Consider the following 23,702-nt stretch of genomic DNA (forward strand, 5'->3'; position numbering starts at 1 on the left):
GTAGGATAACTGATAGATAAGTAAACTATTGTATGTATTGCACTGGCTCCCTTAAAACCCTTTCTTGGGGCTTGGCAACAAAACCTGGTCCGCAAACCAGGAACGTGGAACCTGGAAGCCAATGGATCCGAGTTATTCGTTCAGAACGAGAAGTGAGAAGCGATGAGCTAAATGCGGAAGCAGCAACGGGCACATAATAGTCATAATAAACATCTATAATTGTAATGCGTCAACGCGAGCCACCTGGCCCCTGGCCCCCCTGGCCCCCCTAGCCCCCCTGGCTGCCCCTCCGAACGAGCCCCACCCCCTGGGTGGCAACCAAATAAGCTGAATTGGCGAAAAGTCGGGAAGGAAACCCGCACATGCGTCAATTTCCAGTCATGCGTAACCTTCCCTAAATCAAATCACACACTCGAAACTTAAATACGTACACTTGCACGGAGAGAAATAAGTTCACTTTGTCACTTGAACACTTAAGACATTCATACATACATACATACCTGGTTCAAATGCACTTGTTTCAGTTGGCAATAATGGCTACCATTCAAAAATCGACCTATGGACTTGTATTTATTAAACACTCGAAACTGCGATAGATCACACTCTGCATTTAATAAGATTAGTATTTCATTTGACATTTCATACAGCCCAAATGTTCTGAGTGTACTGAATAGTAAAACAGAGAGGTGGAAAACGAGCAAAACTCTAAAGCACGTGGTTCTGTTGATAAGCGTGTGTGTCGAGCATTAGCCGACTGCGCCTGTGTGTGTGCGAGTACGAGGGTGTTATCAGAAATCTGAATTTCCAAACGAACATTTTATTTTATGGTAATAGGATCGTGAGATTTGCCTAATGAATTAAATGCAGAGTTTAATAAATAGAAGTCCATTGCGTTGAGTTGTTTGAATATATTCGAATTTGAATAGGTGGCAGTTTAATTTTAATAACCCATAAAGAAGTTGTTTTACGAAAAACTAAAATCATGATTTCTAATTTATTAAAAATTAATCAAAGCTACTTGTAATACTTGTAAAATCGGTTCAGTTACAAACTAAACTCATAAACTAAACTCATAAACCCATCAAATGTAACTGCTTGCGATCGGTTTGGATCTGCTTTGGATCACAGAGCTGCGAAAATGGTGTACCTATTTAAATTAATTCCCCACTCCCTTCCCCTTCTCTTGCAGACAAATTCCTAGGCCAGCACAATCCGGGCCATCGCAATAGCACCAGCAGCGAGGCGACCAGCGAGGACATAGACTCCACTAGCGAGCTCCTGAACAAACCGAAGGGCAACTCAAGCGCCGGCAGCAACACCTTCCACAACCATGTGGCAGGCAGCAGCAAGAGTCGATCGAAGCGCCAGCAAAAGCCGTCCGGCCAGCAGACTCGCAATCCTGACCAGAATGGCCAGAGGACCGGAGCAGCTGGCCCCATTGCGGGCCAGAAGGTCAAGCAGGCGAATGCCAAGTGGCGCCAGCAGCAGCCCAATCCCAGCAGCAACAACAGCCAGCAGCAGCAGCAACAACAGCAGCAGCAGCAGCAGCAACAGCAGAAGCGCGGCAGGAACAAGAAGTCCGCAAAGTGCAGCAGCAGCATCAACAATTCCGACAGCAACATGGTCAAACACGGCGGCAACGGTCAGCGGAAGACTTGCGACAGCAGCTCCTCCTCTGCGCTGAGCTCGCCCACCAGTTCGCCCACCAGTTCCCCCCACGCCAATGGCAATCGGAAGCGGATCGAACGCTCCTTGATGCCGGGAGCCGCTCTGGAATGGCGGCGGGAGCGGGAGCGTGGTCGCCAGAACGCCAACTTCCTGGTGCCTCCCCTCCGCCAGTACGAGCAACTGGATCTGGACGACACGGCCGTGGTGCAGCAACTGCGTCGGCACATCATAGATCACCATCTGCTGAGGGTGTACGGCTTTCCCGTGGAGTCGGTGGTCCATGAGGGCGCCATCGAAATCTTCAAGTGCCTGCCGCACATGAGCTTCGCAGCTGCGCTGGCGGAAACCGCACCGGCAGTCACGGTGATCAACTACCACGACGGACTGACCAACCGCGCTGAGGAGGAGGTGGCCACCTCGACCGACTCCGGCAACAGTTCGCCCCGCTCCTTGGACTCCGAATCGGGCGGCGAGTGGAGCGGCAGCGAGTGCGAGTCCTCGAACCTATCGTCCTCCTCCGCCGGCGACGCCGAGCTGAGTCTCGAGCTCAAGTACTGCCAGTATGTGCAGGTGGAAAGGAGTCTGGCCAAGCCCTGTGCGCGCTGCAAGCGCCACTTTCTGGTGGACGAGCTGACGGGCCAATACCTGACCCACGAGGAGTGCCACTACCACTCCGGCAAGTACCAACGCTACTACGATGGCGTCTGCCACGGACGCTGGACGTGCTGCAACGAGGGCGAGGAATCCTCGCCGGGATGCTGCCTGGGCGACCGGCATGTGTGGACGGGATCGGTGGTGGGGGTCAATGGGCCCTACTACGACTTCGTTAGGACCGAGCAGCGAGGATCCGGCGAGGACGAGCCCGCCGTGTACGCCCTGGACTGCGAGATGAGCTATACGGGTCGTGGTCTGGACGTGACCAAGGTCTCCCTGGTGGCACTCAATGGCCAATTGGTGTATGAGCATTTTGTTCGGCCCGAGTGCGACATAATTGACTACAACACCCAGTATTCGGGCATTACGGAAAGGGATCTGCGTTCCGGAGCCAAGAGTCTGGCCGAGGTGCAGCGGGATCTGCTCGAGCTGATCACGGCGGACACCATCCTCATCGGACACGGGCTGGACAACGATCTGCGGGCACTGCGCTTGGTGCACAACACCCTGATCGACACCTCCATCAGCTTCCCGCACTGCAGTGGGTTTCCCTACCGCCGCGCCCTGCGTCACCTGACCAAGGTGCACCTGAAGCGGGAGATCCAGAGCGGTGATGGCACCACGGGACACAGCAGCTTCGAGGACTCGCGGGCCTGCATGGAGCTGATGCTGTGGAGGGTCAACCGCGAGCTGGATCCCACTTGGAGCTGGGACGATTGAGGGGGCTCGATCGCGGGGGGCGGATCGGTAACATTTGGGGGCCAGCAAGTACTTTTAGTTGTTAAGCCAGTAGGTACTAGTTCGCCTAGTTTGTACTAGTACTGTATTCAAACACAAACAAAACACAATCGTAAAATCTCAGCTGGGTTGCTCACCTGGCAATCGGTTTCTATAACACCGACTAACTGACTTATCTCGGTTAAGCTCGTACATAATGTATATAGGGCCCCATTGCCAGGGGTTCGCTCGGCGTATATATAAAGTAAATCGCAAAATTGAAATGACAAAAAATGGCGAGAGAAGAGCAAGCGAGGAATGAGGAAGGAGGAAAGAGGAAAGAGGAATAAGGAAAGAGGAGGATAAGCACATAATTATATGCGGTACATAAGGTACATTTTGTAAGCGTATATTTATAGAGAAATAGTACTTTAATCTACATATGTATATACACATATTGTTTTTTTTTTTCTTGATTAATTTCGAACCACGAGAAAATGTACTGAAGTTTTAACTGTGATGTTTTTTCACTTTCTCACATATTTACACGACAAACGGAAATGAAAAGTAAAAGCTTACAAAAAGAATAGAAAAATACAAAAATGCAAAAATACAAAAATATATACATACCCGCACACACATTATTTTGTTAAGAAACGCAAAAGAAAGGCAATCCAAATAAGTTTAATTTTCGACCAAAACTTTCAACTAAAATCACTCCATTTATCTTTCATTTATCATTTACCATTAGTTTTCGTTTTGTATCGTTTCGTTTCGTTTCGTTTTTTTTTACCGCCAATCATTTCGTTTATTTTTATTTTTATTTTTTTACGAATAAAGCATCTCATATACAAAAGGAAACGAAGGAAAGTAAAGTTTAACTTGAACTACTTTATACACTATGCATAATCGTAAGTTAGGTTAACCTTATGTTTTCTGCAAACGTTTTGATTATTTATTTAACGAATCACGCGACAAGTTCATTGAAAATTTCTTCAAGTGTACAATTTTCCACATTGAACTCCATCCTAGGCTAAGAAATACTTTTCATTTTCTCTCCAGAAACTGTCGACGTTTAACTATTGTTCCTCGATTCTGTTCCATTTGTGAAACGAGCCGAGGAATACTTTATTTGAAAATCGATGTTCCTAGCAGAATAAGTTTCAGCACAAATATGTACACTGCACCAAGCAGATGTCTTTATATTGAACGGAAAGAATGAGAAGAGTAATGCAAATGCACAACGAAAATTTCAAGAGAATAAAAGCAACAAAGATTTGTCTAAAACTAAACTAACTCACAGCAGTTGTTCTTATTTCTGGCATGGAAACCCAGGGAAACCCAGTCAGTCTACCCTTTAGCTTGGGTATCAATCGGGAGTATTAAGCGTGACCGCCGCTGACGTCATTGCAGCCGAATTTCTTCCACATGTGGCATGTGGTAATTTAATAGAAAATAACAATGTTATCTAGAATACCATACCTGCGCATGCCTCTTAATTTAGATGTACCTATTTACCTTGGCCAAACAAACGGGCTTCTACTTACGGGCTTCGTACTTACAAACCGCGTTACCTTAGCGCGGCGATCAAGATCAAACCGCATGTGTTTCAGCCGACTTGGCGAGGTCAGCGGATGGATAAGGGAGACGTCGTTAGGCGTAGTTAGCAGCTAGCTGCTGGGTAGCTACCCTTCGGATATCGGCGGTAGGTGGCAATCAACCTGTAACCCGCAGCTGATAACCATAACCCTTGGACACATTACACAGTATTATACCCACACCTGCGGCCAAAAGCCATAATGCCGTCGAGCCAACTTTGCGGAAGCGCTGATCTGTGTGATCAGCTGAGGTTCTCTTGAGTACATATACAAATAGTGTTTGCCCAACTAAGTAATTAGCAATCAACGGGCGCTCGAGATCAGGTATTTCACGCATCTGCGCCGCAGACTCCGCCCCTAGGTACACATGGTCCATTTGATGTGACATTAGATGTACTCCTATAGTCACCGATCCTGGTCAGCGGGCGCCAGTGGATCAGCCCAGTGGCCGGAGGTCACCGTCACCAACCATCGCTGACGTCAATTCCCGTCATGTTAGCGCCCAAGTGCGAAGTGAACTCCAGCAGTGGTGTGCAGCAGTGAAAGTAGAAAGTGACTCCAGTGACTCCAGTGATTCCAGACCAGAGGTGCGGGCATGAGAGTGCGTATCTGACGAAAAAAGTTGGCTTAACACTTGTGTCTTTGGTCTAACGAGAGATTGTAGTGGTTTTGCGATAAGTCAATACACAATGCAGTTGCTCCAGGCGCCAGCCAGCAAAACGCCAGATCAGCGATCACTGATCGATTTTGAATCGATTTAGTTTCTTGCCAGTGGCTCATGACCGAAAAGGGGGGCAGATGGGTCGCAAGAGGGCGCGAGGGGGCCATTGACGATCATTTGACGGATGAAGGCGATCGACTAAATATAAATTGAACGTTCGTGTTTGGCACATTTGTGCGAGAAATCGCATCAATTGTTTTAATTGTCTGGTATATAGGCAGAGTTGGGATGGGATGTGTTCGGATGTGTTGGCTTCTGGTATATATGGCATGGCGATCTATAGGTAATGCCCCGTGCACGAAACCGAAATCTCTAGCACAACACACTTGCCGAAACGAGATTATGCAATCGCTGGCCGAGAATCCGAGAATCCGAGTCGGGAGACTCAATATGGGAAGGGCGATAGATAGATAGATGATAGCATCGCGCATTGAGCGATCTTTCAATATTCCATTTTCCCATTTAAGGCTTTCGGCCAGACAGACAGTCAGTCGACGACTCCCATGGGTGGCATGCAAATCTTGCCCCAAAGTGAGGCAATTAGATATGACCACTTGAAAGTCGTCACGGCTGGCCAGAACACACTCCTCCATAACCAATTGCAGTGCAAGTGCAGTTTGATTGATTCTATTTGGCAGTCGCCTTGAAGTTCGAGGCATTACATTCTGGATGGTATATGGTAGCTGGTAACTGATAGTAACTGGGGGCTAACTGACCAGATGCCAAGCAATGGCATTCGGCCAAATGGTCAATGATTCACGAAGATTGTGCAATATTCCAATTTCGAATCAGCTTTAGAAGCGACCAAATAAGGCGAAAGCCCGAAATCGAGTTCCCCAATCCGATGATTCATGAGCGTCAGCTTGTTTTTATACCCGTTACTCGTAGAGTAAGAGGGTATACTAGATTCGTTGAAAAGTATGTAACAGGCAGAAGAGAGCGTTTTCGAAAAGGGAGATTTTTATTGATTTTTTGTTGTCAATTTCTGTGAATAGGCCAAAAAGAATGTTGAATGTTTGCCAAGTAACGGGTATCCAATAGTCGAGGAACTCTACTGTAGCGATCTCTCTTGTTTAACAAGAAGTAGTCGTCACTGTGGCATATTTGTATATTTTGAGTGATTTTGCGTCACCTGTTGATCAGCCTACCTCTTTGCGGCTTTGCTATAAAAAGCAAGTAATTGCTGCCCATTGATTTTCGATAATGCCCAATGAAGTTCTATTTGATCGCATATCCCATGATATAGAATGTGCACGATGACGTGATAGTTGGCACTGCCCATGACATAATCATCCAAGATCAAGATGAGATGTTACACCCAAAAATCAAGAAAGGCTAGAGTGTCATCGAGCTATGGCGCTCCAAATTGACCAAAATACAGACAGAAATACTCATTATTTTGACGACTTTTCTTTATAACTTGGCAACAAAACGGAGCACATACGTAAAAATTGATTTTTTGCACAGCTAATTGTCATAGCTATCAACCCCTATAACTTCCATGGGGAATTCAAAAAAAAAAATTTTTTTCAAAATGTTGTTTTTTTTGTAAGGGGTAACATCATTAAATTTTGCAAAAATTGGCCGAAATTGAACATTTTAATCTGTGAACGTCATCCGATGGGGAATTTGATTACGAGTTCAACGAGATATGACTTTCCATATTCAGATCAATATTTGGAATGCTGTGAACAAAAAACTGATAATAATATTCGCAAAAACACAGAAAAACGATTTTCGGCAAAATTTCAATATTTACGATTGGTATTTTCGGTATAACTTGACTAAAAATGGTCGGAATGTTAAACGAAGTACATTTTTTTACTCCTAATTACCCATACTAACCAACCATATCACTTTTGAACCGACTTTGTAAAAATAATTTTTGGCCAAATTTTCGCATTTTTGGTAAGGGTACCATCATCATTTTTTGCGAAAAATGGCATAAATTAAACATTTCAAGTCTGGGACGCCATTCGATTGGAAATTTTATTACGAGTTCAACGATATATAACATTCCATATTCAGACGATTCCTTAAATTTCTGTAAACAAAAAACCAATTATTTTTGGGCAAAAAATGAGGATAAGGCAAAAATTGATATTTTTCGGCGGGGTTTTCATCATAACTTTCTTGAAAATCGTCACACAGCCATACAAATTACTGTTTTGTACAGCTAATGATCCCAATTAAAAACCCCTATCACGTTTTTTAAGATTTCCAAAAAAACATTTTTTTCAAAATTTTGCATTTTTTGTAAGGGGTACCATCATCATTTTTTGCGAAAAATGGCCAAAATGTAACATTTTATTCCGTGAACGCCACCCGATGGGAAATTTTATTACGAGTTCAACGATATATGACATTCCATATTCAGACGATTCCTTGAATTTTTATAAACAAAAATCGTATAATTTTGGAAGACTGTTTATTCCTGCACCTTGTTTCTTCTTATTATTGTCGCTTCTTATTACGACCTTTTGGTCATGTTCTTAGTTTATTTAACGCATTGTTTCTCGTATCGTTGATAGTCGTTACCATCATCAGATAGTGTTTTTCTTATTTGTGGATCAGATCAGATTTCGCTATGTATGTGAAAAATGCAGCGCCGTACTTTGGAATTTCTCTTCGACTGCAACGTGAATCATCTCGCTGTGGAACTTTCGTTGGGAAAGGTAACCAGTTTTCCGCGTCGTGCTTTCAGTTCTATAAAAACGAAAGTGAAGCTCACAAATGTGGGTTAATGTTCGCTGCGTTCGGCATTCGGTATACTCACGTCAATTTCTAGAAGTAGTCATGACATGGTGTAATTTCAAAAATTGGAATAGAATACTTCTGTAATGCCTTGTGTTTTTGGGACAACGCTGCGTATGGGTAATAAAGGTTCCAAAGCGGGAAAATTGTAAGTGGGGTTCTCCATGTCTGACGGACGCGAACAAACACGGAGATAGGTCATCAGTGGTCACATGGGGATCCATCCGAGTGAACGCTTAATTCAAGTTGAAGGCTTTATTGAGGCGGCTAAACAAACGCACCTTGGTGCCAATTTCGGTGCTCATTTGTTGTTTTTGTCGTGTTTTATCAACTTTGTTGTCTCTGTGGTGTTTACCTTGCACAGCCGCAGCTTTTCGACACCCACGGAGGTGGGAAAAAAAACGTAAAAGAGGCAACGACGGAGGCCTAGACGCCACACGTGGGTCGCCAGTGCCCCTGGTGAAAGTTCAAGGCTGCAACAGGTAGACACAAGGCACAAACAGAGTGGGTTTACCTGGCAGATGTGCCTGAATATCCGAGACGCAAAACCAACCAAACGAGCTCCTCCTCGCGGCGGTGGCACAAGGAACATGGAACCAGGGATTGGAGATTTCTTGTAGATTTTGGGCGCCACACCTCTCGTGTACGGCTACTTTCCAATTACAGCAAACGCCGCCTAAAGCGAACGAAGGCATGAAAAGTTAATGCCAATCAACAAGGACTTCGCAAGTAAATGTGCTAATATTGCGATTAGTTATTGAAGTCTGAAACAATTTCTCTTTAATTGAGTAAGCCCGCGCTATTGAGGTTCGACTGTACTGTGGATAGCATGGCCCGTGGGCTGCGGAATGCGCAGCAATTTGTCTGCTGGCACTACTGATACCGCTGCATTGTTACCGCCTTGTTGCATGCAGCATGCCACGTCCACGTTCACGTATGTGTGCAACTTCTTACATGACGTGGGCGCTGGCATTTCCTCGATGCGGTGCACCCAACCCGAAATGCAAACCCGGAAAATGTGCAAGAGACTGCAGCACGAAGCGCACCACGCCGTTATGATTGAGTAATTACGTTTGAAAATCGAGTAAATGGCCAAGTTCAAAAGCTCTTAGCTGGCTTGCTTCATCGCTATAAATTTAATTGGTGTATATGGTGTGTTCACTTTCTGGGGCTTAATCGTACAAAGTCATTATGTATGTACATGTTGATGGCGCTAGACTGGTTAAGACAAATAAGATCAAGTAACAGCAGTGCTTAATGCGTAATCCGTAATGCTTAATGCTATGCGAGTCGTACAAAACAATGCTTATGGTTATCGGTTAGAATGAGAGACAAATGTAACAGGCGCTGCCATCGGGCGAATCGAGCGAAGCGGGCGCGACTTGGAAGATATATGTATCTGTATCTAGCTTTGTATCCGTATCTTGACTTGCGTATTTGGCCTGAGAGTTGCGATTGAGGCCCCAACTTTTGTTAGTTGCTGGTGGCGGTCGCCGATGTACCCGTCTGCTGCTTGAAGATAACGCCCGTGATCTCGCCATCCTTCTGGATGACACAGCGTCTGTAGGGAAATAAATGGGTGTCTATTAATACACAGCAGAGCAATAAATCGTTGGCTTTGAAAGATGACTGTTTCAACAGACTTTACTCTTGATCACCGCCAACACCACGAACATAGGAGCAAAATAAGAGTAAAATGAGAGTATTCGATTACAAATGGAGCCTTGAATGGAGCCTCTTCAGGTCCTACTCCCCACTTACTTGTTCCCGCTGTAAAGGCAAATCGTGGCCGGAACCGTGGCATTCGGCTCCAGCTTGGCCACCTGCTCGGAAATGGCCATTCCGATGCCGGACACGTTTGGATCAATGTCTCCCTTGGCTGCAAAGATGCATCGGCATTATGCTATGGCCACTAATTAACCGGCAACGATCGATACTCACTGCCCAAACACAATCCCTGGCGGTTGGCCAGCAGAGCCCCTACAGTGTCCTGCCGTGCGGCGCTGCAAATATGTTATGGATTTGTGGTTTATTCACAGTACTCTCAGGTATCGACGCATCAAGGATCCTTACATTTCCGCCAAGACCTTCTCCAGTTGCTGCTCCATGGGCGATGTCTTTATTTCGCGACGTAGAACACCTCGAGCAGTGAAAAAACAAAGCAAGAACAGAATCAAAACAATGGCCAGTGTGACCGCTCGCCGAGAAGACTGCAATACCAACAAGCCGGGCGTTAAGAATCCATGCACAGTGGGCACCACTTCAAAAAGCGTGACTCAAATTTATTATGCGGGTTTCAGTTTAAAAAAAAGATATAATGTTTGCTTATAGTAAACAATCCAGAAACAATGCACTTTGTGTATATTGTATATGGTTTATTCATAGCATTTTACATACAAAATACTCCAATTGAAGGGGTGCGACGAAGCACACGAAACAAAACACTGCAATCGCCAACTACAACTAATTGCAATTAATTTATTTGATACCGTTATACGCAGCGCTTGGAGTGCACAAAATTAGTTTAATTAATTGGTTTTGATGGTGTTTCTTTTTTTTGGAATCAATTACTCGCCTTGAGAAGCTGTCTGCGCCATAAATATTTAGAGTTCAAACATGGAAAAATAGTTTTCAACATGCAGCAGCAGTTGAATTCATTGCATCGCATCGGATGACCCCGGAAAATTATGTATATCTATGTACTACTTAGGTGGGCGTGGCCAGCGGCGTGGCCTACACGATCTCGTACTTCTCCACAAACAGAATCGATTCGCTCGAATACTTGACCGCCGCCTCGCTGTCCACCTGCACCACATCCTGGGCCACCACGCCCGCGTACGGCGTTTTCGAGACGAAGGACACCTGCAAGGGGAAGAAGTCGCCCGGAATGGAGGCATTGCAGCTGAACTCCATGGATCCGGACTTGTTGGCGGCGTCGATTATGGGAATGTGCCACTGGAGCACATGCTTGCGTGAATCGTAGTTGTAGGTGCCGTCGTACTCTGCCACCGAAGGCTGCACATTCATTCTGAGTGTGAAATTGAATGAGTAATCTTGTTCACATCTATATAAATACTGCACTTACGGCAAGGGAATGACAATGGCCACATCCTGCAGCTCCAGCTGCTGCGCCTCCAGTTCGTACTCGATGTTCACATCGCATCCACCTTCTCCATTATCCGATGGCCAGCAGTTAACTGGAAAAAAGCGAGAAGCACAATCACGTGGATGAGCGAGACGCAAGTAGTGGTTGTGGTGAACTTACTGGTCAGTGGGATGGCCGACTCGTCCTGCGAGACGAAGCGCCACTTGAGCACACCCACGTCGGTGTTGAGGGGAAACGGTTTGCCCAAGTTCTTTAGTCCAATGGTCGTGCGCGACTTAAACAGCTCCTTGTCCACGTTGGGGTGGGTCTGCAACTGCAGGCCCTGTGTGTGGTTGGGAGACAGCTTTAGCAAAATGCGGCCGTATGCCTCGTCCGTAATGCGCAACGTGAGGAGGCCCGAGTTCTCAAACTGCTGCACGCCACCATCGCGTCCCAGACGCACTACCAGCTTGTCCTCAATCTTCAGATGTACACTGAAAGTAGGTGTTAAGCATTTAATAATGAACTAAACAATCATGCTGAAACCCACCTCTCTTTGTGAATGTCCGACGCAATGGCTGCCTTGGCTGCTGCACTGGCGCTGGCTGCAGCACTGGCACTTCCAGCGGGCGGCGCCGGTGCCAGATTGGCAATCTTCTCCCCCTCGTTCTTCAGCTGATCCACAAAACTATCGACGTCCTTGGACTTGCCACCCAGCTTGAGGGCATTTCGGGAAGCTGGTTTACTGCTGATGAAATTGAAGCAATAAGTCCAGGGTCAAGATGAAATAGAGAGAAAGTACTTACGCAGCCGCCTTGGATTTGGTGTCCACATCGATGGAGGTGATGCCGATGTTGGCACTGGAAGCACCGGAGCTGCTGCTCACGCCGCTACTGCCGAATCCGTCGGAGCTAAAGCCGCCGCTGCGGCCGCCCATGCCGCTCAGGGAGGGACCACCCCGTTTGCTGGCTTCCATGCGCTGACGCTGCAGTTCCTTGGCCTTCTCGCGCATCTTTTGGCGGGCCTCACGCTCCTGGGTCTGTCGCACTGCCTGGTAGACCTTCTCCTCGTGTGAGTCCATCTCTACGAAGGTCTTGATCTGGGCCAAGTTGACGCTCTCCCTGTAGCCCAGTGCCACGATCTCGTCGAAGGCGAAGATCAGATTAAAGGCGTTCTCCACTATCTCCTTCTCGTCCAGCGAGTGGCTATACTCGGGAATCTGCAAAGGTTGTGGCTGATCAACACTGAGGCTTCAGTACTTCCGTATGGAACTCACCACTTTTGAGAAGAGGCGCAGTGTCTCCAGATCCTCCAGAATGTTGCTGGCCTTGGTGGTAATGAGCAGCATGTAAAGTTTCTCCATCGGCTGGTAGACGTAGCGCACGGAGTCCGTCTCCACGTAGGTATGCTGCTTGCCAGCAGTCATCAGCTTGGGGAAGGCAGCCAGCAGACCCTCGATGCGTGCCTTCGTCATCTCGACGAACTGACGTGACAGAATCACTGCGTGTACATTGCGGGTTAACCAAAGGGTTCGTTTCTTAAAACACATGCAAGCCACTCACCTTTGCCATTCTTCGTGCAGACAGCCGCAGCAATGAGTACCTGCAAGCCGAATAGGTTTAGTGATAATACCGGAATACAGTAACCCCCGCCCCGATAAGCCCCAAAATCGCCGACGTGTAGGTGTGTGTGCCTGTGTGTGTGTTTGTGTGCGTAGGTCGGGGGCTCTTACCATTTTGCTGCTGCGTTTCACGTTTTAGCCCTGGAAAATACTTCGCGGATCGGATGCGGACGGCGCAGGAGGACTGCTGCTACGGATCGGATTTGCGGGGCGATAGAAACGTTGTTTTACAAACAATCCGCGTAGCTGACGTGTTCGGTTCTGCGACAAAATGTTTACGGTGGCTTTGTGTGAGTGCGGGTAGTGTGACCAAAGCCACTGCGGAAACGCAGCGTTAATGCGCCTCTGACCAAAAGATTAGGCCGTGGGATACCCTGGCATTTTTTTTATTACTGTGTTTGAAAAATTACTATGTGTCTAGCCCTTTCAAAACTATCACACTATTCACTTGTCATCTGTGTAAATCCTGTAGGATAGATGATTTCAAGATTGTGCCAAACATTTATCTCGTATGCTGTACTAGGCATATATTAACTCTTAAACAAACATACTCTTTCAATGAAACAAGTAGTGAGTTCAAGCTTTACCTTTACCAACACCGCCAGCCGGCACCGGCTATCCAAAAACGAGCTACACAGCACTGGCTTTCAAATGTTCGTTAAAGTTTAATGGAAACCATGTTTCTTGGTTAAGAAAAAATATAATACATTAAACAAAATATACAAATACGGATTTCGCATAAACTGAGATCTCACTTAAGTTTTTCAAACTGTCAATGATATAAAAAAATGATTTACAACGCCACCAACAGGAGAAAGCAAAAACTGAAATGAGAACACATCCAATTGTCGCTAGTTTCCAGCTAGTTGGACTCTTCGTCCAGTGTCAGTGTTTCTACTCGGCTGGCGATCGACGCCGCTGTCTCTTCCGCCGGCTGACCCTTCTGCTTGGCATACTCCACGCTTAGGATGCGCATCACCTGAGCGGCGGTCATGTTGTCACGCTTGTGCTTCTGGAAGTTGTCCTTAACGAACTTAGCAAATCCCTTAGCCTCGCCCGCCGGCGTGGATACGGTGTTTCCCTGCTTGTCCTTTTTGTTCAGGAACAGTGTGATGGGTCCCCGACAGATCCTGCAGCGCAAATCCTCCACCTTGCGGGATCGGGAATGAGCATGTGAACTGTGATGCGAAATAACTACATTACACTAACATTCTTTGTATCGTTTAGGAAAACTTACGCTTTGTCGCAGCTTAGGCACTTGTAGGTATACTTGAAGTCAATACTATAGTTGTGACAAACCTTAATCTGAGGTAGATCGGGACACTTATCGTTGGCTCTTTGGGCCCACATCTTCCACACCCGTCCGTGTCCACCCTCGCCATTGAACACCCAGGCCGCAGCATGGCAAAGTTCGTGTATCAAGGTGCAACGCAGGCGGTCCGCGGTAGTCAGCACTTTGACGCTCAGTTCCACCACGCTGCTACGCTGGTTAAGTCTGTAAACCAAATGAATCAGTGGAGGTTAAAGAGGATATCTGATTATCTCTTTGAGAATCACTTACTTGCGCTTGTTCATGCACCGCCCGGCAGTGTTGCGCAGCAATTTGGACCAGGTGATGGGCACATCCAGCTCGTTGTTGAACACCTGAGCATTAAACATCTTGTACAGATGCTGGGCCAGCTGATCCTTATTCCTCGCGAAGTTTTCCCGATAGAAGAAGGCCTCGTTGTCCGCCCTATCGCGGGTCACTTGTCCTTCCAGGGATTTCAGGAAGCCGCACTTGCCGCCGGTTCTAATGGGTGCGAGTTCTTTCTGCTTCCTCGGTTTGCGGGCAGTGGATTTTGGCGGGGCAGTTGGTTTTGGCGGGGCGGTTGTTTTTGGCGGAGCAGTGCCCTTAGGCGGAGCCGTTTTCGGCGTAAGCAACTTGAGAATCGGGCTCTGCTCAGGCGTTGGCTGACCTTGCTGCCCCATGCCAAGCTGCTTCTTTACTTCCTGCAATCGCCTGTGGACTGGAGTGCCGGGAAGGTAGTCGCCCTCCAGTTCATCGAGCATGTCCAAGTCCAACGCCCTGTCAACTATTTCCTTAGCTTGGTTATCGTTTTCGAATCCAGCGTTAGGGGTAAAAAGTTGGCGACGAATGTTTGTCTGGGGCGCAGGCGTGGCAGGAAGTTTCGCCTTTACGCTGGCGCGACAGGAGCGTAGTATATCGTCCAGGCGGCGGTGACATTTTGGCGCTGGAAAGAATTACACAATCCCTTAGATGTACCAAGAAATAATTAAACTATAAGTTTAACTCTTACATGGCGAGTCCTGGTCAGGATTGCTGATCACCTCCACCTCGTCTTTAGTCAAGTCTAGATAGGTAAGGTCGCCGCGCTTTTGCTTGTTCTCCTTGCCTGAAGCACTGTCGCTATCACTACCGCTTTCACTGAAAGTGGCATCGGCATCCTCATCGTCGGAGGCGTCTGTTCCGCTGTCGGAATCTATGAGCTTGCGCCAGCGATCCTCGTCCACATGATTGGTGCGCGGTCGTGTTAGTGGCTTTTGGGGCCGCGGCCGTCTCTCCGTTTGGACAGCGCGCACGGCAGGCAGGCGAGTCGAGTTTAAAGGTGTCTGATTTGTGCGCAGGGCTTTGGTAACTGCGGATAAAAGTGCGTGTTACTTGACGGTTGGAGGATATTGAAACTAAATTCTTACATATGCTGAAGTCCCCGAGAACACTTTCGTCTGGCCTGGGCTTCTTCTTTTTAGCAGTGGTTACCGCTGTTGCTTGAATATTCCTGGGCCTCAGGGGAGCCTTCTTCCCACCACTACCACTGGAACGCTTGAGAGTGCGTATCACATCTGGTGTTTGCCAAGACTTGCCGTACAATTGATTGAGCAGTTTTTCTGCGTGGGTGAGAAACTGCTCATCCTCGGAAGCATCATCCACAGACAGCATGGATTTTTGGTGGACTGCTTTCTGGGGCTCCTGCTGATGGTGCTCTTGGTGCAGCACCTTCTCCGAGCTGGGCAGGGACTTCGTGGCCCTGGGCGGAGAGAAATGCTCATCCTCGTCCTCCGCCGAACTAGACTCCATAGTGGGAATGCTGATTTTAATGTTGATCTTCGCTGAAATATTAATACTGCTGACTTGAATTGAACCGTGTTTGTCCCCTCCCGATGTCGAGGAACCAGAGCTAGCCCTTTGCGGCGTTGGTTCGCCCTCGCTGCTAGTTTCCGGTATTTCAATGGATTCATCAGGAACGGGCTCATCGTCATTGTCATTGTCGTGGATAGTGGAGTCATGAGTCCCAGAGCTATCAGAACACAGGGTGTTCAGTTCGGTGTCATTGTCTGCTAAACGCTTGCTGCTGTCTGTGGGCTCAAGATCCTCCGATCCGAGAGTATTCGCCTCCGTTTCGTCGTCTGCCAGCCGCTTGCTGCTATCCAATCGAGTGGCATCTGCTGAGCAGATGGTATTCACCTGCGTATCGTTGTTCGCTAATCGTGTGCTGTTGGAAATCGGCCTGGTAACGGGTGGCTGCCAGTCCTCGTCGGTGGGCGACATGGATTCGGTTTCCGCCTCAGCTAGACGGGATTGCCGCTTGCTAGATGAGAGGGGGGATGGTGTCAATGGGCCATTCCACTCCATCTCGCGTCGCTCGATCGACACATCGCGCAGAAAAGCCTCGATGCGCTGCACTTTCTCGGTTGTGAGCATGGGCGGTGGTATGTCTTCCTGTCCGGGATTAGGCACACTTTCCCGTTCGCTCACTGCCATGCTATCGGGCGGCAAGGGTTCTTCCTCATCCTCGCTAGAATCGGATATGGTAATGCAGGAGGCGGCGTCGTCGTCGTCGCCGCCGGATATGTTCTCTTCCGTTGTGGAGGAAATGCAAATGGAGATCTCCGGCTTGGTCGAGTGCTCTTGATTGATGGGCTGCACATTCAAATTGCTGATGCCGGCGGACAGGAGCTCTACGTCGCCCACATGGGCCACATCCTGGCTGCAGCCATCGGCGCTCAACTGCAAGGCTTCCATGTAATCGGAGTTGTCGAGTTGCGTACACACGTCCTCCGTATCTGCCCCGCAGGACGGAGCACCCACATTTTCGCGCATGGGATCTGCTTGCAGTTTTCTTATTTCCTGAGAATTCCTCTTTTCTGGCTGATCCTTCGGTACATGGGACACCTGCTGTCGTTTTTTTTGGGAGGATAGCGTCAAATTGGCGAACTTTTGATTGAAGGGAACTTTTACTGTGCTCGGATCGACCGCATTGAAGAGCCTATACTTATGATCCGCCATTTTGGGGGCGTCGTTGGGGGATTAACGGTAAATCAATCTTTAAGAATATGCTTTAAATAAATTCGTATTTGACAATATTTTGTGCGCGTCGATTTGCATTCATCGTTATCGATAGACCATTCGATTTTCTGGCATCTAGCTGGAGCTGTCAAAAAATGTCTAAAACGGTATCACTTGTGAAACGAATTACCCCGAGAAAAAAAACGATAAACATAAACATAACAAAGCCGGCTTAAAAACCAAACTGTGCTCAGTTAATTTAATTAATATCCTATCCTAACAAACGAACAAGTGAACTAAAACAATGGCGATTGTTTCATCGGCCCGCGAGTCCCTCTCCCACGCGATGAACAACCGCTTCCTGCCCAACCTGGAGTACTTGCTGCAGGGATCCATCCTGGACTCTGCCGTGGAACACTTGATGCACAGGTGGGAGACCCAGCGTCAGATTTGAATGGTTTGCACACCTACCTAACCGCCTCACCACCACCAGACTAAAGGGACTCTGCGACAATGTGGACACCTCGCCGGAGCCGTTTCACGACCTGGAAGTATGCATGAGCCTGCGCCAGCCCAATGCCAACCAGCCGCTGCTGCTCCGCGTGCGCCGAGCGCTTGGTCGCGATGCTCCCTTTCAGATGCGCTACCTAGGTAACCCCGAGGTGGATCAGCGGCGGCCCACATTGGTACGCAGCTGCATGGACTGCGCCTGCACCAATGGCATCTTGGAATTCCTCACGGAAATGGGCTTTCGCCTAGAGTTCGAGTACATAGCCAAGGGTTGGGATCATCTATTACGATTGAGTTGCGAAAAAGCATAGTGACAAACGGATTTATTTCAGGCTACATGTTTCGCAAGGGTCGCATGAAGATTACCGTCTCCAAGCTCATCAAAATTGTGCCCGGCAAGCAGCAGGACATGGCCAACGAACCAATCTCACAAAGCTACATAGTAGAACTCTCTGTGGTGGCGCCCACGGGGCAGGAGAATGTCGGCGAGGAAATGCGGGTGTTTGCCGAGCAGCTAAAGCCTCTCGTGCAGCTCGAGAAGATCGACTACAAGCGACTGGGCGGCATGCCGTAGTTTATAATAAAGGTGCACTCCGTATTTATCCAACAGTTATTTAATTGCTTAAATTTAAGGAAATAGACAAATTTATACAAAAAATAAGAACCGAGAGGGAATGATTACGCTACCAGAGTCAATTTTATCTTAAATTCAACCTTAGACACCACAAGAGCATGACAGTCGGACTGGTTAATCCTTGAAGGCCTCGTTAAGAGCAGCCAGATTGCGATCGCTCACATGACTCTGGAGGTCGCTGCGACCCATCAGTGAAATGACCATCTTCAGGGTACTCCAAATGGACTCGGACATCTGGTTCTGCCCTCTAAAAGTGGCCGCCATCGCCTCATTGGGCAGCTCACGGGCGGCGTTAGTGTGCGCCTGCATGGTAAGCGCTGTCAGTAGGTGCTCCACGGCTTCCTTGTAGGCCTTAAGGTTCATGCAACACACGCCCACGTTGTAGCGCACGCGGATGAAGCCCGGTTGGAGCTGCAGCGCCTGCTGATAAGCCTCCACCGCCTCAACGGAGCGCGAACCGTTGGCCAAGCTGGCGCCCAAGCGGTTCCATGTCTTGGCATTTTGGGGATCCACCTGCAGTGCGGACTGGTAACAGTCGACCGCCTTATCGAACTCCCCGGAGAGATTGTAAAGCACACCGAGGGCATCCTGGACGTTGGCATCCACCTCCGCCGGGTGCTGTCGAACTGCCTCCAAGTAGATCTGTTGGAGATCGCGCAGCTTACTCGGACCAATCAGCGAGGAGGCCAACGAGGTGCCCTCGGCCCGAAGCTCCGGATGGGCTGCGACCAAGTGCTGATACTTCGGATGCACCGCCAGCCAGCTGCAGAGCATACGCACAGCGTTGTTCTGTAGGCCCTCATTGGTGTAACACGCGGCCAGGGCCATCAGGACCTGTTGATTGTCCGGTTGCAAATCATAGGCCCGCTTCAGTGCCGCGATGGCCTGCGGATCCATTTCGTTCTCTGTCTGCGAAGTGCCCAGAAGCTGCCAGACCTCAGCGCGCTCCGGTTGCTTTTTGGCCGCCACCTCGAAACAAAGAACTGCGCTAGGTATATCCCCCTTTGCCAGGTACTCCTTGCCCTTTTCAAACGGGTTCTCCACTTCAGACATGGGGTTGCCCTCGGCGAACTCATACTCCTTGTAAGCGTCCATATTGTCGTTGTACTCCGACAGCCACGGATGCTCGTTCTCGTCAGACAGCTTCTGCCACTCGTCCTGCAGACGCTCCCAGAACTTTTCGTTGAAGTTGGAGGCGGTTTGCTCTTTTTGTTCGGTGCTACGCTGGTAGTCGCTGATCCAGTCGTCCAGCGATTCACCCTGTGGCGCCTGTGGCAGATGATCTGTGATGATAGTCTCCATGGCGGAGTCAAAGAAGGGGTCCTGTTGCTGTCCCGCCGCAATGGACATCAAGGGTTGACGCTGCAGAGGCCGAAAGTTCTGGCTACTGATCAAGGGCTCGTCGAAGAACTCCTGGGCATGCTGTAGGTCCTGCTGCTGCGCCTGCATGTGGATCATCTTGTTGGGCAGGGCGGGCGCCAGTCCGCGGGCAAAGTCCTGTCCCCACTGCTCCGCCTGTTGGGAGTGCATCTGCTGTTGCGGGTTCCCGTGAATGTTTATATCCCGCATCTCCTGGAGCAGAGTGTCCATCTGAAATGACTGCGGCGGGGCGGCGACCTGTCCCAGGAACTCGTTGATCAACTGGTCCTCGGGACGGGCGGCTCGCTCAAAGTGCCGCTGCACATAACCCTCATCCTTGTGGGCAACATCGCGGGTGAACTGTCCGCCCAGCTGCATGAGAGGATTAACTCCGCCGCAGTCGCCCTCGACCAACGGGCGGAACGACATGGTGCTCGAAGTGGAGATGCTACGTAACTGGGGCAACCAACGATAAGAGAAGGGGCCAAGTCAGGTCCAAAACAAAGGTCCAAATGTCACAAAGATTACCTCTTTATCGGCCGTTATCGAAGCTATCGGCTTTCCGACAGTGTTGCAAAGCGCTTTAATGCTATTGAAGAATATATCGCCGCGCGAAATCCAATCCTCCAGAGAATTGGTTTCGAAAACCAAATCCCCGCCTGCACCATGGACTACGACCTCTTCCAGTCAGATGACGACGAGGAGATCCTGGCCGCCTTCACCCAGGCTACACAGAAGCAGGAATCCCAGAGCGCACAAATGGATGTGGACGATAGCGAAGAGGAGAACCTGAACGACGGTCTGGACTTCCTGCCTGAGTTCAACTGCAGCGGCCGGGACACTGTGAAGAGCCAACTTTTTGAGGGAGGCTTTCTGGGGAATGGCTACGCCGAATTGAATCCGCCCCGCTGTCGACTGGAGAATCTCTGTTTTGACTTTTCCCAGGGCCAGTTGGCGGTTGGCGCGGTGCGGAACTATCTGTACGGGGAGGCCTGGTGAGTTAAGAGCTCCTCTGGCAACTGGCAACAAGTACAACTGTCCCGTTCTTAGCAAGAATGTGCAAAAGCTGTTCACCGTGGTGACGGGTCAGCAACAACTGCAGGCCACGGCCACCTCCATGAACTCCGGGTGGTATAGAGTGCGAAAACAGGTTACCCACTTCTACCATCTGCTGCTGCGCCTGCGAGACAACGAGCTGCTACCATCACATTTTCTTGACGGGTTTCGTCAGTTGCTTAACGATCAGCTGGATGCGGATGCCTGGAAGGTTTTGTATTTTGCGGAGCACAGCAAGGGAAACGACTGCCAGGCGCCGGCATATCACCTGTATCATGGCGTGCTGGAGTGGCGCTTCTTGGATCTGCATATATTGCACGCCTCTGGGAAGGATCAAGCCTTCCTGGGACAGCTGGAGCGCACACTCGACGATCTGATCGTCTGTGCCGGACATCACTATCGCAGTAAACACCGCCCGGAGCTCAGCCATTCCTCGCCATTCATGTGCCGCTGCAACAAGGAGCTATGGCTGCTGCTGAAACGCCTTGTTCCCAAATGGCTGGGAGAGCGGGAGCTTGACTTTTGGATACTTTTCCACAAGGCCATGCAGAGGCATAAGACAAACCACTTGCAGGGTGAGAGCAATGCCATTTCTCTGGCATACCACGAACTCTATTCCTGGCTACGGCTTGGTCTGGCCCGCCTAGACGAATACAACAGTGAAGGCCGATACCAGCCGGATCTCTCACCCACTGCGCCGCCACCAGACAGCTTTCAAACCGCCAATCTGCTTAAGCAATTCCTGGCGAGCCAGCCGGACGAACAGCAGCGGCGTGTCTACCTAATTCTACTCTCTCCTCTTCAACTGCAGCTCGGCCAGCCGGATACTGATGTGCTGTGCCAGCTGTGGGAGTACTTTCACCGATCTCTAAACTGCAATTTTAGTGTGGGTCCTGAGCTAGATCAGCTGCCGCTTACTTGCCCCAATGGAGCGGCCTACGTCGATCGCTACAGCAAACTGCTGTCGAAATCCCATATAGATGATTTGAATCTGAGCAGTTTCACCATGTACGCGTGGATGTTAGGCAAAACCTTGAAGCTGTTGCCATCGCAGGGCAGAAGCAACCAACGCCAGAAACTACTCGGCCGCATATTCAGCAAATTCAGTGCCGCAAAACTTTTGGCTCTGAATGAGCCTGGTATTCACCATGTAATCGAGCTGTTTCTGTGTCTGCTGCTCTGCCATGAAGATCTCGGCGAGTTGGCGCCCAAGCTGCGCGAAATGCTGCTCTGCCTGGCCCTGGAAAAACTGCCTCCGGTGCGGCGGATTCTCGTAGCCAAGGGCCATATGGCCCTGCTGCTTCTGCATGCCCAGCATCGCCTGTCCATGGATGATTACGTGGGCAAGCTGGTCAACCAGTTGGCCACCATTCGGAATGATACAGAGGTGGGCGCCATCTACGTTAGCAGCCTTCAAGCCATCTTCAATCTTGCGGATGACTTCAACCGCGGCGAGCAGCAGCTTCTTGGGCCCTGGTTGGCACATTACGTAGAAAAGTGTGGTCAGGCATCGCAGGATCGCGTTTGGCAGACGCTTCACTGTTTAATCCAGCGTCTCAGCGAGCCGAGAGCTGTGACAGGCAATGCGAGTGGCATCAAGGAGGCACTCCAACAGCACATAATGCCACTGCTAAGGACCCAATACGTTAGCAGCCATAGCACATGGCTCCCAAAGCTAGCGGCCAACTTCATTGCCCTGGAAAAAGATAGCGACAAACTGCTACTGGGCTTCCTGCAGGGACCAGAACCTATCAATATGGCTGCTTCTGCTCAGTTGATGCTCCAGGTGTTGGAAGACGGTGGACGGCCTGCGGGCTCCACCATTCTCCAGGTCTGGGTGAAGTCTCTGGTCCTCCTTAACGCACAACACGAGTCTGTATTGGCTTTAATGCCCCATGTTACACAGCTAGAGGAGTTCCGACACCTAGCCATTGATGCCGCCTCCTTGGAGGGCGGGCGTGAGCCGCTCTGCGCCTTTTTTGGAGCTTTGGGAAGGCGGGCCCAGCAAGAGGAGGCTGCTGCCCACGTCCGTATGCAGTTGAGCCACAAGCTGCATGCCTATGTAAATCATTTCGAGCTGTGGCTACCGCCGGACCGAAGTCGATCCGAACTGGGATCCCGGTTCTACAGCTTCTTAGCCATTGTCATCTATAATTGCCCCACTTTAGCGTACGTGCGATCCAAGCCAAGTTGTTTCTTCCACCTGGCCATGGTGCGGTTCCTGCTTACCACGCAGTTGCAGGCGGGAGTACCGCCCGAAGGTCGCCTACCGCAATTGGTGCATAAGATTTTCCCGGTGTTGCTACAAGGGATTGGTCGGCTGCCTTACCGCACGGATACATACGTAGCCAAGACCCTGGAGCAGCTAGTTCAGCACTGGACGCCGCACTTTAGCTTCTCATCCAACGCCAAGCTGGTGGCCCGTCCATATGCCACCCTCCTCCAGGCGGATGTAGATGGAGAGCTGGCGCAGTTTGTGCTTCAGCTTCTGGTGACCCAGTTTTTGGTGGTCCAGCGGCGGAGGGCAGGACAGCATGCGGGCTTGGTGATCACCATCATGCAGCAACTCATCGAGAGCACGGGCAAGGAGCAGGAAGAGCAGCTGTTAACCCTTCTGCGCGGCGTGCACATCCCGCTGCTGGAGCACGTAATGTTCGTGGACGAAGTGGACCTCAGTCGCAACCAAGTGTTTGGACTGTATAGAGTCCTTGTTTCGCACGATGCATACAAGCGATCACAGGCGGTCAGGGATTTGTGCTCCAATCACTTGCGATCCCTCGCCGAAAAGCACCTGGCCCACTGCACCTACTTTTACTTCCAGATGCTTATCAACCTGGCAGAGCTCGCGCCGGATCTGGTGGCTCCACTCCTAACTTTTGTAAGGGAGCAGGCAGAGCAGGTGGAGCTAAAACGCGGCGCTGGAGAGGACGTTGGCATACGCAAGTGTTTGCAGCGACTCCAAAAGGTCTTGAGCAGGGTTTAGGTCTACCTGAAATAAGATCACGACTGTTTTTGTACATATGTATAACGCTTCTCA

General features: G+C 49.5%; 7 protein-coding genes across 12 annotated transcripts in view; 3 read left to right on the top strand and 4 right to left on the bottom strand.

The window, feature by feature from the left end:
* LOC122623415 overlaps positions 1–4,304 on the top strand; it is a 65,280-nt gene extending 60,976 nt beyond the window's left edge. For all 5 annotated transcript variants that reach the window (XM_043802570.1, XM_043802566.1, XM_043802567.1 and 2 more), the window contains one exon: positions 1,190–4,304. In XM_043802570.1, the coding sequence (XP_043658505.1) occupies positions 1,190–3,042 (1,853 nt within the window). In that variant the 3' untranslated portion in view covers positions 3,043–4,304. The remainder of the gene's footprint in view (positions 1–1,189) is intronic.
* A 4,916-nt stretch (positions 4,305–9,220) lies between these two features.
* LOC122624520 lies at positions 9,221–10,310 on the bottom strand. Its single transcript, XM_043804127.1, has 4 exons — positions 10,186–10,310; positions 10,054–10,115; positions 9,874–9,991; positions 9,221–9,673 (listed from the first exon to the last, which is right to left on the bottom strand). Exons 1-4 carry the CDS (start codon positions 10,218–10,220, stop codon positions 9,586–9,588), a joined length of 303 nt encoding a protein of 100 aa, XP_043660062.1. The 5' UTR covers positions 10,221–10,310; the 3' UTR covers positions 9,221–9,585.
* A 162-nt stretch (positions 10,311–10,472) lies between these two features.
* LOC122623636 (coatomer subunit delta) lies at positions 10,473–13,123 on the bottom strand. 2 transcript variants are annotated; one of them, XM_043802900.1, is made up of 8 exons: positions 12,930–13,123; positions 12,760–12,799; positions 12,474–12,697; positions 12,004–12,416; positions 11,748–11,942; positions 11,378–11,691; positions 11,198–11,309; positions 10,473–11,140 (listed from the first exon to the last, which is right to left on the bottom strand). In XM_043802900.1, exons 1-8 carry the CDS (start codon positions 12,930–12,932, stop codon positions 10,846–10,848), a joined length of 1,596 nt encoding a protein of 531 aa, XP_043658835.1. In that variant the 5' UTR covers positions 12,933–13,123; the 3' UTR covers positions 10,473–10,845. The 2 variants fall into 2 exon arrangements, with proteins under 2 accessions (XP_043658835.1, XP_043658834.1); XM_043802899.1 differs by having other exon boundaries at positions 11,748–11,945.
* A 336-nt stretch (positions 13,124–13,459) lies between these two features.
* On the bottom strand, positions 13,460–17,155 carry LOC122623344 (nucleolar protein dao-5). Its single transcript, XM_043802438.1, has 5 exons — positions 15,516–17,155; positions 15,119–15,457; positions 14,380–15,052; positions 14,056–14,313; positions 13,460–13,996 (listed from the first exon to the last, which is right to left on the bottom strand). The coding sequence occupies exons 1-5, from the start codon at positions 17,104–17,106 to the stop codon at positions 13,681–13,683; spliced, it is 3,177 nt and encodes a 1,058-aa protein (XP_043658373.1). The 5' UTR covers positions 17,107–17,155; the 3' UTR covers positions 13,460–13,680.
* Positions 17,156–17,273: 118 nt separating this feature from the next.
* LOC122623582 (mediator of RNA polymerase II transcription subunit 18) lies at positions 17,274–18,218 on the top strand. The gene is made up of 3 exons (XM_043802814.1): positions 17,274–17,535; positions 17,600–17,886; positions 17,949–18,218. Exons 1-3 carry the CDS (start codon positions 17,411–17,413, stop codon positions 18,188–18,190), a joined length of 654 nt encoding a protein of 217 aa, XP_043658749.1. The 5' UTR covers positions 17,274–17,410; the 3' UTR covers positions 18,191–18,218.
* On the bottom strand, positions 18,215–20,244 carry LOC122623580 (peroxisomal targeting signal 1 receptor). The gene is made up of 2 exons (XM_043802811.1): positions 20,138–20,244; positions 18,215–20,065 (listed from the first exon to the last, which is right to left on the bottom strand). Exon 2 carries the CDS (start codon positions 20,036–20,038, stop codon positions 18,365–18,367), a length of 1,674 nt encoding a protein of 557 aa, XP_043658746.1. The 5' UTR covers positions 20,039–20,065; positions 20,138–20,244; the 3' UTR covers positions 18,215–18,364.
* LOC122623579 (protein MMS22-like) lies at positions 20,151–23,700 on the top strand. Its single transcript, XM_043802809.1, has 2 exons — positions 20,151–20,604; positions 20,660–23,700. The coding sequence occupies exons 1-2, from the start codon at positions 20,276–20,278 to the stop codon at positions 23,646–23,648; spliced, it is 3,318 nt and encodes a 1,105-aa protein (XP_043658744.1). The 5' UTR covers positions 20,151–20,275; the 3' UTR covers positions 23,649–23,700.
* The last annotated feature ends 2 nt before the right edge of the window (positions 23,701–23,702 follow it).

This window comes from Drosophila teissieri, chromosome X, assembly GCF_016746235.2.
Source record: "Drosophila teissieri strain GT53w chromosome X, Prin_Dtei_1.1, whole genome shotgun sequence".
Taxonomy (NCBI): domain Eukaryota; kingdom Metazoa; phylum Arthropoda; class Insecta; order Diptera; family Drosophilidae; genus Drosophila; species Drosophila teissieri.

Coding starts and splice junctions, on each gene's coding strand:
- LOC122623580 (XM_043802811.1), bottom strand. CDS start 20,038: ATGTCGTTCCGCCCGTTGGTCGAGGGCGACTGCGGCGGAGTTAATCCT.
- LOC122623636 (XM_043802899.1), bottom strand. Junction 11,946..12,003: donor ACCAAATCCAAGGCGGCTGC/GTAAGTACTTTC, acceptor CAATTTCATCAG/CAGTAAACCAGCTTCCCGAA. Junction 11,141..11,197: donor GCCATTGTCATTCCCTTGCC/GTAAGTGCAGTA, acceptor TTTCACACTCAG/AATGAATGTGCAGCCTTCGG.
- LOC122623582 (XM_043802814.1), top strand. CDS start 17,411: ATGGCGATTGTTTCATCGGCCCGCGAGTCCCTCTCCCACGCGATGAAC. Junction 17,536..17,599: donor GTGGAACACTTGATGCACAG/GTGGGAGACCCA, acceptor CACCACCACCAG/ACTAAAGGGACTCTGCGACA. Junction 17,887..17,948: donor GTTCGAGTACATAGCCAAGG/GTTGGGATCATC, acceptor GATTTATTTCAG/GCTACATGTTTCGCAAGGGT.
- LOC122624520 (XM_043804127.1), bottom strand. CDS start 10,220: ATGGAGCAGCAACTGGAGAAGGTCTTGGCGGAAAT. Junction 10,116..10,185: donor GAGAAGGTCTTGGCGGAAAT/GTAAGGATCCTT, acceptor ACATATTTGCAG/CGCCGCACGGCAGGACACTG. Junction 9,992..10,053: donor CCAGGGATTGTGTTTGGGCA/GTGAGTATCGAT, acceptor GCATCTTTGCAG/CCAAGGGAGACATTGATCCA.
- LOC122623344 (XM_043802438.1), bottom strand. CDS start 17,106: ATGGCGGATCATAAGTATAGGCTCTTCAATGCGGTCGATCCGAGCACA. Junction 15,458..15,515: donor TCTCGGGGACTTCAGCATAT/GTAAGAATTTAG, acceptor TTTTATCCGCAG/TTACCAAAGCCCTGCGCACA. Junction 13,997..14,055: donor TGCCTAAGCTGCGACAAAGC/GTAAGTTTTCCT, acceptor TTCGCATCACAG/TTCACATGCTCATTCCCGAT.
- LOC122623579 (XM_043802809.1), top strand. CDS start 20,276: ATGGACTACGACCTCTTCCAGTCAGATGACGACGAGGAGATCCTGGCC. Junction 20,605..20,659: donor TATCTGTACGGGGAGGCCTG/GTGAGTTAAGAG, acceptor TCCCGTTCTTAG/CAAGAATGTGCAAAAGCTGT.